General features: G+C 44.8%; 1 protein-coding gene across 3 annotated transcripts in view; it reads right to left on the bottom strand.

Moving 5' to 3' along the window:
• Positions 1 to 13,630, bottom strand: part of rasal2 (RAS protein activator like 2) — a 67,125-nt gene that overhangs the window by 14,956 nt on the left and 38,539 nt on the right. For all 3 annotated transcript variants that reach the window (XM_055151446.1, XM_055151445.1, XM_055151447.1), the window contains 9 exons: positions 13,151 to 13,263; positions 10,971 to 11,109; positions 10,794 to 10,892; positions 8,638 to 9,228; positions 8,414 to 8,558; positions 8,125 to 8,269; positions 6,638 to 6,877; positions 4,432 to 4,633; positions 2,335 to 2,588 (listed from right to left, as the gene is read on the bottom strand). In XM_055151446.1, coding sequence (XP_055007421.1) covers positions 2,335 to 2,588; positions 4,432 to 4,633; positions 6,638 to 6,877; positions 8,125 to 8,269; positions 8,414 to 8,558; positions 8,638 to 9,228; positions 10,794 to 10,892; positions 10,971 to 11,109; positions 13,151 to 13,263 — 1,928 coding nt within the window. The remainder of the gene's footprint in view (positions 1 to 2,334; positions 2,589 to 4,431; positions 4,634 to 6,637; positions 6,878 to 8,124; positions 8,270 to 8,413; positions 8,559 to 8,637; positions 9,229 to 10,793; positions 10,893 to 10,970; positions 11,110 to 13,150; positions 13,264 to 13,630) is intronic.

The following is a 13,630-nucleotide window of genomic DNA, read 5'->3' as shown; positions in this document are numbered from 1 at the left end:
GAAATGAAAATTTACGATTACGCTTTCATCAGTACGAATACAAATTCACAGACGGAACTTTACTGTCAAAAATACGTCATCACTTCACAGACGTTATCCATCGAGCAGAAGAAACATCGATCAAGATCAAGACTATGCAGGTTTAAGTTTGTAGCAGAGGGTAAAACTAGAGCTTGAACAGCGACCAACAAGTGGGTTCATTCAAATTTATTGTAAAAATGTCTTGTCTTGGCACATTGAATTCGGGAACTGAACACTGCCCTCCCTCCTTTGAACGGGAAATTGCACAGATATCTTAGTCGATAACAGAGTGGAGCCAGTTGGCGAAACATCAGACATAACGTTATCCCAGGGCTAATTAGTAAATATCTGTGTTTTCTGTATGTTTAGATTAAAACATTCTCGGCTACAGCCACAGCGAGCATCAGTCAGTTTTAACCTTCATCTCAGCTGCATTACTCACATGAAATGCGAACAAAAGTTCCTCGGGACGCTGAAATGTCACAGTTTACACCAAACACGAGCAAACTGTCCCGGTTACAGACGTCACAGCCAATGAAACGTTACACATTACAGTTTAATGCAGCTTTTCCAGCATCAATTAATGTTCTTGTTCACAGGCAACACCTTGGTATGTTTACAGTATTTACCGGTAAGTTTAACGTCACCGTGTCGTGGCGTGGATGGATTTGCTTTTATATAACCCATTGTCTGCAACCAGGACAGTTTGGTAGTACAGTTTGAGCCAAAGCAGTATTGGAACAAATGCAAAAACAGACACATTTTAGTGCCATACTGTGGTACATCCAGGCAAAGCGATAACACAACAAGACAATCAGGAGAGGAAAATGACAAACTGCACCTTTAATTCACGTGAGTAACTCTGAGTATTGTTTTTACTTCCCTAAAATGACTAAGTGTCAGCCTCTCGACTTTCAACACGTAATAAAAGCATCGTCTCTGCTGTTTAAAAGTGTAATAGGCACGTTCTCTAAACTTTCAAGAGCAGAAAAATCACTCAGCTCCTTGTTGAAAGATTAAAGTACTACTCAGTGTTCGGTTTATTTTTATCTGATCTTTTGGCAGCCAATTTTCCAGTAAAAACGGGTCCTCGTCTCAAAAAAGAAGTTACGATCTTTTATTTAAGGCTGGTGATATAGATGCGTCCTTTGATCTGAAGGTTGGCGGTTTGTTTCCTGCTCTGGACATAAATATTACAGGTAGAGATCCTGACTCATAAGCCGGTTTCGCTTTGTAGAAACCGTCTGACCTCGCAGTGTTAGGACTCGTTCGCTTGACAGTAGGCAAGTACTTTTTTTATTTAACCAATCGCTGCTATTTGGTCGTGACGTATGTAATGCGCCAGTAACAGGTGCTTTTCCCAAATCCCGTAGGAAGAAGGACAATAACGTCTCTCCCCTTGATAAAATTCACCAAACATTCTCTTTATTCCAGCTTTAAATCCTCGATCTCGGGAATCGTTGCCAACACAGAATGTATGGCTCTTCGTTGATTGGTTGGTGCCCGAACTCGCACTTCCGGGGTTTTTGCAAATCGTCTAGTGTATTTTGATTCCTGACCTAGTCGCTGGAGAGAAATGAAATCGGAGGCCCTAGGAGGTGCCAGTCTGACTACTGACATACAAGTTTTTGGTGCAATTCAAGCTTCCACAGATGAAAATTGTTGTTGTATCTTAAGGCAAGACACGTAACCTCCTTCGCCTCCAGTGTGTGTGTGAATGCGTGAGTGGTTTGAGTACTGTATTTTCCGGGCTATTAGGCGCTCTGGATTATAAGACGCCATTGAATGGTCTTTTTTCGAACTTTTTTCACAAATAAACCGCACCGGACTTTAAACGAAACACAACAGTGTGATGGGTGAGTGGTTTTGTTTGTTTGTGGCGTTCACGGTGACTCTGGGCTTTGTTCAGTTGTGGCGTGTAGGGAGGGTGCTGTCTGGGACCGCTGGATTGTCGGCGTGTTCGCAGTGACTCAGTTGTTCAGTCGTGTCTAGAAGCGGCACATTGCGCTCGCTTTTTCGGTTCGTTCCTCCGTTCCGTTCCTCGTCGGCGTGGAGTGATGAGTGTGTCTGTGGGTGTATTTCGCTGTGCGGTCGCTGTCTGCTCCGTGTGTGTTTGTGTGCACTGCGGCTTTGTAGTTTACTAAAGTCGTGCCTGGACATCAGAGTGGATTCGTGTATAGGGCGCTCTGGCTTGTGGGGCGCGCGTTCGTTTTTTGATGGGGTTGGAGGCTTAAGAATGCGCCTAATAGCCCGGAAAATACGGTACCTTGAAGACACATGAACCTGATAATTTCTTAGAGAATAGAAAGTCACCTGTTAGAATTCTCCATGATGCTGTGGAGCCCTGAGGACTGGCTCCCGCTGATGTTTGTGGAGCTAAGGCCGTGGAAGCGCTGGAGGGGCTGAGGGCCCAGCGGAGGACCCAGTGCAGGGCCGAGTATAGGGCCCGGTGTGGAGCCCGGTGTGGGACCCGGCGTGGGGGCAGACAGGCTCCTTGTGATGTCCCCCAGGATCCTGGGCAGGGGCCCCAGCTTTGCCACTGTGGCCTGCAGGAAGGAGTTTTCACCCTGAAGTGGCCATTTTAGGTTCACAAACAGAAAAGGAGGTGGTGTAGGACAGCGGAGGACAGAGCGAGACAGGACAAACGAGGAAAGAAAAAGGACAAATATTAGCGCTCATGCTCGAAGGAGAGGAACATGCAACTGTCACTTTATCATGCGAATCCTCCTCCTTCAACTCAAATCAAGCTTCTACACAATCCATCACGGGGAACATGCTGGGGGGTGGAGCTGCGTCACGGGGGGCGGGGCTTAACAATGTGAGGGCGGGGTTTAGGCTTGAAAGTGAAAAGGTCCACATGCTGTGAGGGGGGACGACACACTCAGGACATCGGCCAGGTCTGGACTAAAATAACAAAGTGTGTGAAATTAATTATAGCTTTGAGGATGGAATTGAGTAAGTTTGAGTGTTTAAATGAGAGTCAGGCTAGTTTACTGTTATAAAAAAGCCCCACTCTGTGTACAAGTGTATCATCTCAACATGAAAATAAACAGAAGGTAAATATGCAAAATATAGAAATAAGCTAAACACGACTAAGCAAAAATGTTACTGTCAATACATGCATCACGAATCTCGCTCAATCCATACTGGGAAGGATTTTCCCAAAAATTGAGCATCAAACCGCCATGTTTGTTTTTCCAGTGGGATGTGTCTATTGACAAAGTCGATCTTTTCAAATCTTTTGAACCATATCACTTTTGTTTCTGGTTCTGATATTGTCATATTTTAGATTTGGGATTCGGACATCGTAATTGTGTGGTTGTTGGATCCTAACAGCGGAAAACAGGCTTCAGAAGTTTTCAAACTCCATAAATGCAAAAGGGAATCAGATGTGTGTGACTGCAAACCTCTGTTCAAACTGTTTCCCTTCCCAGCAGAATTGAAAAATAGTGAAAGGTGAAGGCGATGGGCAGGATTGATCCACAGGAAGGACCAAAAAGGAAACCTTTGGCTGCCTAAGAAATCATCCCGTGTTTGCAGTGAACATTTTGTATGTGGAGCACCAACAAAGCAAAATCCCATTTGTTAAGCGAGAGATACAAAAGACAAACTCGCACTTTCTTGTTCGACTTTACAGCAACATCACGTCTTGGTCTCTTTTCAGTGGAAGGTGTTTCTTGGTGAACAGTTGGTGCCTTTCACTTTGGCGTTGACTTTTTAAATTCGTAACTGAGGTTGAGTGAGGGATCGGGGTTTTGCTTTCTGTTTACTTATTCATCCTTCCTTTGTATCAATACTACTCATCGTCTTCGCCTTTCACTGTTTTTCAATTCCGTTGGGAAGAGAAACAGTTTGAACGAAGGTTTGCAGTCACACACATCTGATTCCCTTTTGCATTTATGGAGTTCACAAACTTCCAAAGCCCGTTTCTCAAGAAGTTTTCCACTGTTAGGACGTCCAACAACCACACAATTACGATGTCCCAAAACCAGAAACAAAAGTGATATGGTTCAAAAGTCTAGAAACGATCGACTTTATCAATAGACTGGGAAAACAAACATGGCGGTTTGATGCTCACTTTTTCGGAAAATCCTTCCCAGGGTGCATTGCGCGATGACTGGAAGTCCGAAATTCGTGATGCATGTATTGTACTGTACATATTTGGTAACAATACAACTCAAATATTAAGTAAAATTTTGGACAGAACTAAATATTCATGATGTTTTAATGTTCACACAGACAGATTAATAAATGTTACAATCCTAAATTATAAAAGTATGCATATATATGGTTTTACACAAGACTAGACTAGACTCTGAGTGCATATTTTTGTTTTTGTAATTATTATTTGTCGAGATAGTGCCTGTAGTGAATGTTAGTACAGTTTACAGTGGTCCGTTGGCCCAGTACCTTGTCGAGCTGCGAGACCACCTCCCAGAGCAGCGCGTGCAGCACAGACAGCTCTCGGCCCAGGTCCATGTAGCCCTCGAAGCCCGGCGTGGAGGACAGGCTCTCCGGGTTAGAGATCTCAGACAGGAAACGCATCATCCCCGCCCACTCGTGCTCCAGGAAGTCGTTCATGAAGGCCATGTACTCCTCCTTATTCCCAAACCTGGCACGCACAGGACGGCACACGAGAGTCAAGAGACGGCTTCAAGATATCATGTTATAGCCACGTTAAAGTCTCTATTGAGGCCTTCTCTGTCTCTCTCTTTCTCAGAGTCTGCTGGCCACAGTTGGTAATAAAACACCAGGGCGACTAAATGTGCAGTGAACGCCTTTTAAGTGCAAAAATTACTAGAACACATGCAGCGTATTGATTATAGCGGCATTTATTCCCTTTTGTCTCACGTCAAACTCATTATCTCACTATGTAACGTTTGTGGTGGGGGTCCAATCTTTTTTTTTTTTCATTGACAAAATTTCTAAACTTTTCTAAGACTTTTTCAAGACCTAAAGTGAATTTTCCATGATATGGCACCTAAATGTGTAGAATTGATCAGATTTTTGGCTCTAAATATGAAATGTTAAGCCTTTCCACTCACCTTATGGTTTGGGATTATAGTTTTTTAACACTCAAAATACTGTTAGTGAGGGTTGGGCGATAATACAGTATTACAGTAGCAAAGGTATCAGTTTCATTACAGTCATTAAAAAAATCTGCAGCGCAAGGACCTAATATAAAATTATAATTTACTGATACATGAACGTGTTTGCTCAGCACAAATTAATATGAGGTTGTATTTCCAATTTAATTCTATCACGATTTAAAACTAATAGTGTCTGTAATGTTTCTTTTAACTGGGGGAGATGATGTTCGATTAATTTCGTTCCGTTCTCACGTGACGCTCATGAGGGACAAGTCAGGGACAAGTCCGGCTGCAAGCGAGTTGGTCCCAAAAAATAAATAAATAAATAAAATTAAATACTACTACTTCTGCAATTTGGCAGCATTTTGGCTTCAGTCCACATTTGTTTACGTTTTACAGAAATTAAACTCAAAACCACATGGCTCATTTGCATAAACTATTAGTGCTCTTTGTGTCGCTGATGTGGTTCAGCTTCTGTCGGACTAAAGGACACGACTCAGTGGAATATGAGCGTTCTTTCTGTGACAGAGGATGTGCTGCTGATGGTGAGTCTGTTCTGTGTGTGTCGTGTTGGAGATGGTTCATGTGAAACTTTTCAGAGATTATAAGTCTGTAGGTCGTACACATAAACCATACAGTGTTGTGGCTTTGTAGATTACCAAAGTCGTACTAAAACGTTTTGATAATACGGTAATATCGTATACCCCGGGAAAAATCCTGAGAAGGTTTAACGGTATCAAAATTTGGAGACCGCCCAACTCTACTGTCAGTGCATTTATTGTCGTCTCTTTTAAACAAAAGGCGCAGATGTTCGGAAATAATAACAGCCTCATGAGAACTTAACAAAACACTATAGCTGCGTGAAAGAGATACTAAAATTCCATGACTTTTCCAAAACATTCATTGAATTTATAAAATCCCATGTCTTTTCCAAGCCTGAAAAATGACATTTTCAATTCCCATGACTTTTCAGGATTTCCATGACTGAGGAAACACTGGTTCTTGCTTTGCCTGGAATGTTCCACAGGTGTTTTTTCTGACTAAAATAACACCTTGAAAATCATACTTTCTCACTATGAACAAGGACACCTCTCTTTTTGACCTGAAAACTGACCTGGTGCTTGTCGTCATGGCGACAGGTAAGTTTAACGCCATACTGTGGAACATCCAAGGCAATGCAATAACACCTCCATTAAGACAAGCAGGTGACAGACCCACCACCAGAGATTAAAATTAAGAGTTTTATATTTTGATAAAGCATAGCAAACATTTAAATCATATATTTGCGCAACCTAAAATTACAAATATATGAATAAAATGCATAGTATCATTTTAAAAATGTGCTTAAAGGCCGTGTATCCAATTTTTGTCCATGGATTTGAGGATGGATTTGCCTTTATTTATAGATATATTGTATAAGGAGCTCAAATCCATCGTTTACTGCCAGAATCTAATAATAAAAGCGTTTCATTGCAAAAATAAAATGTTGCTCGTGGTGTGAGTGCGGGGACTTGCGAGCGTCGTACTTGGAGAAGTTGGCGAGGTTCTGGATGACCTTGGCGATGAGGGTGAGGGTGCGGGCGGTGCGGTCGTCGGGGTACTCCTGCGTCAGGTTGAACAGCGAGGGAGACATGATGGCCGGGCAGAGGAAGCGCAGGAAGAGAGACGCGCTGACCAGACGCTTACTGATGTCCGCCGAGTGCCCGCGGGCGAGGCACTGCTGCCGCCAGGACGCAAAGACCTCCTTCAGCTCGCGAGGGAAAACACTGGAGAGAGGAGAGGGAAAAAAAAAGAGCAGTGAGAGAGACAGACGTGAGAGAGAAAGAGAAGGAGAAGAGAGAGAGAAGAGGGAGGGAGAGAGGGGAGGAGTGAGGAACAGCAGGTAGATGAGTAAGAAAGAAGCGTGAGAGAGAAAGAGAGGTAAGAAGATTGAGAGAAGAGTGAGAGATTGGAAGAGTGAGAGAGAAGAGTGAGAGAGGAGCGAGAGAGGAGGGCTGTGAGTGAAGAGTGAAAGAGGAATGAGAGAAGAGAGCGAGATTGGAGGAGTGACAGAGAAAGAGAGATGAGAAGAATGAGAGAAGAGAGAGAGATTGGAAGAGTGAGAGACTGGAGGAGCGAGAGAACAGTGAGAGAGGAATGAGAGAGAAGAGTGAGAGAGATCAGATGAGTGTGAGAGGAGGGGTGAGAGTGAAGAGTGAGAAAGAAATGAGAAAGAAGAGTGACAGCGATTGGAAGAGTGAGAGAGAGGAATGAGAAGAATGAGAGAAGAGTCAGAGAGGAATGAGAAAGAAGAGTGAGAGAGAAAGAGAGAAGAGTGAGAGATTGGAAGAGTGAGAGAGAAGAGTGAGAGAGGAGGGGTGCAAGTGAAGAGTGGGAGGAGTGAGAAAGAAGAGAAACAGACTGGAAGAGTGCAAGAGAAGTGTGAGACAGATTTGAGGAGTGTGAGAGAAACGACAAAGAGGAGTGAGAGAGATTGGAAGACGGAGAGAAGAGTGAGAGAGGAGGGGGTGAGAGTAAAGAGTGAGAGAAGGGATGAGGAAGAGAGGGGGAGGAGTGAGTGAGTGGCTGAGAAGAGTAAAAAAGAGGGGGAGAGGTGAGAGAGGGGGAAGGTGGTGGTGAGAGAGGGAGAAAGGATGGGTGAGAGCTCGTGAGGGGAGGAGTGATAGAGAGGACTAAGAGAGAGGGAGTGAGAGAGCGCAGATCAGAGTATTTGCTGCCTCCCTAAGAGAAACCACAGTGAGTGCCCTGTCTGATTGAGCTGACAGGAACTGAGAGCAGCTGTGAAGAGCAGAAAGGAGCAAAGAGGAGCAAAGAGAAGCAGAATGGAGCAGAGAAGAGCACAGAGGAGAAAAGAGGAGCTGAGAGGAGCAGAAAAGAGCAGAAAGGAGCAGAGAGGAGAAAAAAGGAGCTGTGAGGAGCAGAGAGGAGGAGAGAAGAGCAAAGAAGAGCAAAAAGGAGCAGAAAGTAGCAGAGAGGAGGAGAACGGAGCAGAGAGAAGCCCACGGGTCAGTACCAGTAAGAGTTGATGATCTTGCAGAAGGCCAGCTCGCAGCACATCTTGAGGTTGCTGCGGTGCTCTGACAGCTGGTTGCTGGGACAGCGGCTCGGGTCCACCTCACAGTTCTCGTCCGACTCGTACAGGGCCTTGATGAACTCGCCTGTGAACGGAGCACGTCCAGTCAAACAAGAGTCACTCAGGCCCAAAGACACACACTCCAGTATAGACTGAAGCGAAACTGTTTTTCTTTACAACACTTGTAAGCAGAGATTGAGGGAGTGGGCTACATCGACTAGACTCTCACCTAAAGCATCATGGAGGTACTTCTGTCCCACCAGTTTGAGGTACTCCTCGATGGCTTTGGTGGCCAGTGTGTTCTCTCTGAAGATGAGCACATCGTGGTCAGCGCAGCGGTCCACCTCAGACATGACCAGGTCCGTGAGGAAGTCCTGCACGATACACACGACACATTAAAGCCTGTGTTATAAATATAACTGTGGCAGGTGTTGTGGAGTTTACAGTCGGCACCTTCGCTCGCGCTGTGCTCTGCAGGATGTGCACCAGCGCACAGGCCATCTCCTCCTTGTTGCGCACACTGATGACCGGCTCCAACACAGAGCACAGGGACGAGTAGTTGTTGGTGACAAACTCGGCAAACTCCTTGTACTGCTCCATGGGCAGGATGGAGATGGTCTGAAGTCGCCACTTGATGCGCACGGAGGGGGCGGGGCCTTTGCCTTTGACCAGACTGGGCGTGCTCAGAGAGTACCACCTCTCAGTAAACTGTCTGCTCCCACTGCCTCCGCTGCCTCCGCTGCTCCCACTGCCTCCTACAGAGATGTTCACCAGCCCCACGTAATTGTTTTTGTCCTTTTTCTTCTTCTTCTGGTTGTCGGACAGGTCGCGGTACACGTGCACCGTGATGCTGTGCACCGGGGGCAGGCCGCTGAACTCAAAGTACTCTCCCCAGAAGAGGCTGTCCGTGCGGGGCTTGGTGGTGGTGCGAGCGTACAGCACATCGTCCAGGCACAGCTCGCAGAAGTAACGCTTCTTTGGTGCCAGGTCTTTGGCCTCGATGATCCACAGGCGCAGAGACGTGTCCTCGCGACGACAGTTGTCCTGCACAAACAACAGTACGACAAACATCTCACGTGTAATTCTCTGAGATTGTGAACACTAGGGGCCTGCAAAAATATCAAAACATCAATATATCTTATCGTTTAATATGATGATACAGTATCAATATCGTGGGTTGCTGTATCGATATATCGCCAAGAGTATTTTTTTATATATTTTACGAAGCCGAGTATCCCCACGTTTGACTGCCCCAACTTTAAGACTTTTTTATGACCTTTTCAAGACTTAAATGGATAATTAAGACCAACATCGCACCCGTTACTTGGGCGAAAAACACCAGATACAATTCTAATAATGACCAACCAACTCCTATATCTGGAATCTAAGAGCCACTGTGGATTAAACCCACACTTCCCCAGGACCCATCCAACGTCTTCACCCACAGTAGGGCTGGGTATCATTATGAAGTTGCCGATACGATACATATCTCGATACAGTGAGCTTTCGATTAAATATGATATATTTCAAACCACTTTTTGTGCAAAGTTCATATGAAACACAAACATTTTATTCATCAAAACAGTGAAAATGTCAAATGTGTCGCATAAAAAAGTTTCCTTCCTCTGAACAAGCAACAAAACTGTAGCTCTGTAACAAAATAATTTAGTAAAATATACCAAAAAGTACTCTTGGTGATATATCGATAAAGCAGCCCATGATATCGATACTGTTTCATCACATTAAGCGATACGATATATCGATATTTCAATATTTTTGCACACCCCTAACCCACAGTACTTATTGTTTACTCATTGCCGCTGATGCCAGAAACCAAAGTATTGTGATTATACATTGTTGTTTTTTTCTGCAGCCTGGTTGTGTTTACAAAAAAATAGACTAATTGAAATTTAAGACCTTTGTGAAGAAAATAAGACTTGGACAGCATAATTTAAGACTTTTAAGGCCTCAATTTAGGAACATATAATTTAAGACGTTTTTAAGACTTTTAAGACCTCGCGGCTGCCCTGGAGCGAAATTATTTTGTTACAGAGCTACAGTTTTGTTGCTTGTTTAGTGGAAGGAAACTTGTTTATGCGACACTTTTGACATTTTCACTGTTTTGAGGATTAAAGCGTTTGTTAAACCACTTCTTGTGTAAAGTTCATATGAAACACAAAGGCCTTTAGTATCACAACCATGATTTAGCCTCAAGCCCTGGTGAAGACCAATTAAGGTCGAAACATGTTGGCTTTGGCCATTCAAATAAAGGCCTTTTAACTATATTTTTCCTCGTGTGATTTTTAAAAACTTTTTCTACTTGTTTGGAGCGCCTGGAGTCCGTTGTGTTTGAGTTTTGATCCTTTTTCCAAGAGCACCCTCTACCTGCTCCTACTGATTGGAACACCTGCAGCAAACAGCCACATTTTTGTTCTTTCTGCATGATTTAGCCTTTATTGAACCGTATTGAAGAGATTTGAAATATATCGTACTGAACCGAAAGCTCACTGTATCGAGACGTATCGTATCGGCAACTTCTTAATGATACCAGCCCCAGTGAACCCCACAGTGTGACTGCAGAAAGAACACAGGAGGTGCGTGTGTCAGACCTTGTTGGGCTGGATGGTGCGCCGCAGGTTCTCCATCCATTTGTCCCTCTCAGACGCAGAGCTGCAGCTGAAGCACTTACTGCCCCCGGGGAAGGTGACCTGAAGCACAGTCCCCTCAGAGTCAGTGCACAAACATAAAAAAAACAAACATATGTAGAGGAATGTGCGAAGCGAGACCTCAAAGCAGTAGTCCTGTCCCAGCAGGCTGCTGTGGAGCGGCTTCACGCTCACGTCCTGGTCCTGCCCCAGCTCCAGAGTCTCCACCGCCCCGGCTGCGCTGACACAGTCCTCCTTTAGACGCACCAGACCCCCACATCTGATGAAAAGCACACACCTCACACGTCACACATCAGAGACTCATCCACACTCCCCATGTTTAAAAAAAGCCCTGAAAACCCATCTCTTTAAAAAAAAAACTTTCATTAAATGTCTTTTTCTCTTGTTTGTCGTTGTTTGTCTTCTCATGTAAAGCGTCTCTGGGTATCTTGAAAAGCGCTATACAAGTGTTATGTATATTATTATTATTTTTTTATTTTTTTAAATTAAAAGCAGTGAGATTGTAATGTTCCATGTCATAGCATTCATTTTCAAAACTATTATATGAACTAAACTTAACTACCGTATTTTCCGGGCTATAGGCGCTCTGGATTATAAGACACACTGTCATTAAATGGTCTATTTTCAAACTTTTTTCACAAATAAACCGCACCGGACTTTAAACGAAACACAATAGTCGGATGGGTCAGTGGGACTTCGTTTGGCGCGTTCAGTCCTCGGTTTAGTCCTCGGTTTAGTCCTCGGTTTAGTCCTGGTTTAGTCCTGGTTTAGTCCTGGTTTAGACCTGGTTTAGACCTGGTTTAGTCCTGGTTTAGTCCTGGTTTAGACGTGATTTAGACCTGATTTAGACCTGATTTAGACCTGGTTTAGACCTGGTTTAGACCTGGTTTAGACCTGGTTTAGTCCTGGTTTAGTCCTGGTTTAGTCCTGGTTTAGACCTGGTTTAGACCTGGTTTAGTCCTGGTTTGGACCTGGTTTAGTCCTGGTTTAGTCCTGGTTTAGACTGGTTTAGACTGTTTAGACTGGTTTAGACGTGATTTAGACCTGGTTTGACCTGGTTTAGACCTGGTTTAGACTGGTTTAGTCCTGGTTTATTCCTGGTTTAGTCCTGGTTTAGACCTGGTTTAGACGTGATTTAGTCCTGGTTTGGACCTGGTTTAGTCCTGGTTTAGTCCTGGTTTAGACGTGATTTAGACTGATTTAGACCTGTTTAGACCTGTTTAGACCTGGTTTAGACCTGGTTTAGACCTGGTTTAGACCTGGTTTATTCCTGGTTTATTCCTGGTTTAGTCCTGGTTTTTGGTTTAGACCTGGTTTAGTCCTGGTTTTTTAGTCCTGGTTTAGTCCTGGTTTAGACCTGGTTTAGACGTGATTTATTCCTGGTTTAGTCCTGGTTTAGACCTGGTTTAGACGTGATTTAGTCCTGGTTTAGTCCTGGTTTAGACATGGATTAGTCTTTTTTCACAAATAAACCGCCCCGGACCTTAAACGAAACACAACAGTGTGATGGGTGAGTGGTTTTGTTTGTTTGTGTCGTTCACGGTGACTCTGGGCTTTGTTCAGTTGTGGCGTGTAGGGAGGTGCTGTCTGGCACCGCTGGATTGTCGGCGTGTTCGCAGTGACTCAGTTGTTCAGTCGTGTCTAGAAGCGGCACGTTGCGCTCTCTTTTTCAGGTTCGTTCCTCCGTTCCGTTCCTCGTCGGCGTGGAGTGATGAGTGCGTCTGCGGGTGTTTTTTCGCCGCGCGGTCTCTGTCTGCTCCGTGTGTGTTTACGTGGCTTTGTAGTTTACTGAAGTCGTGCTGGGACACCCGGGTGAATTCGCGTATAGGGCGCTCTGGATTGTCGTTTTTGATGGGGTTGGAGGCTCAAGAGCGAGCCCAATAACCCGGAAAATACGGTATTGTGGGTCTGTCTGCGCAGCTCAGCCTCGGTCTGTCTGTGTGTGTGGTTCAAAAAGCTTTCTCCTGTCAGCGGCACGTACACTGCTCCCGCCGTGTTTAGCCTCAGGTGGAAGAATAGCCCGGCGTAATTAGCGCGAGGGAAGTGAGCGTGAGCGTGCATATTCAGGCTCTGCTCACTTGAAGCGCGCTGTCGTAGAGATAAGTTCGTCAATCGGCTGATGGACTCTCACGTGGCTCACGGCGTGTGTCTGGGGTGATGATGTGATGATGTGCGGCGCGTGTGAATAAGACCAACCCGAAAGTAAAGTTAAACAGAACTAAATCTACTGCGCACTACCGTAGAAAGTCACTGCTCTCACTCAATACACAACTAAAACGATGCCTCCGATCTGTCATTACTTGTCTAAATCAGCAGGTGGCGCTGTGGGCAGTCTGAAGCTGGAGTTGCGGTCCAGTTTGGTCTGGCTCTTGGTCCTCTTGATGGAGCCCTTCAGACGTCTGCTAAAGAAGCCCTGGAGACAGAGGGAAGGACAGAGGTCACACACAAAGAGACTCATCGAAAGAAATATAGATACCGTATTTTTCGGACTATAAGTGGCACTTTTTTTCATGGTTTGGCTGTTTCCTGCGACTTATATATTAAAACTTTCACACTGACAGCCGGGACAGGGCGCTCTAGTCTTGTGTGCATGTATTATTCCTGTACTACTGTCACTTTGCATACTACTGCGCATGCGTCCTGTAGAAAAAGCTGCTGTTCTGCTGCAAATAGTGAAATCTTTAGCCAAATCGAGCAGCAGAAAGACAGTTTGGAGTGAGCGAGAAACTTGTGAGGGACTGACGAAAGGCGGGGATGGAGAGAACACAGCTTCATGGGAA

Source organism: Boleophthalmus pectinirostris, unplaced genomic scaffold, assembly GCF_026225935.1.
Source record: "Boleophthalmus pectinirostris isolate CB_2022bp ecotype Guang Dong unplaced genomic scaffold, ASM2622593v1 HiC_scaffold_16, whole genome shotgun sequence".
Taxonomy (NCBI): Eukaryota; Metazoa; Chordata; class Actinopteri; order Gobiiformes; family Gobiidae; genus Boleophthalmus; species Boleophthalmus pectinirostris.
This window is presented reverse-complemented; position numbering and strand designations above follow the sequence as displayed.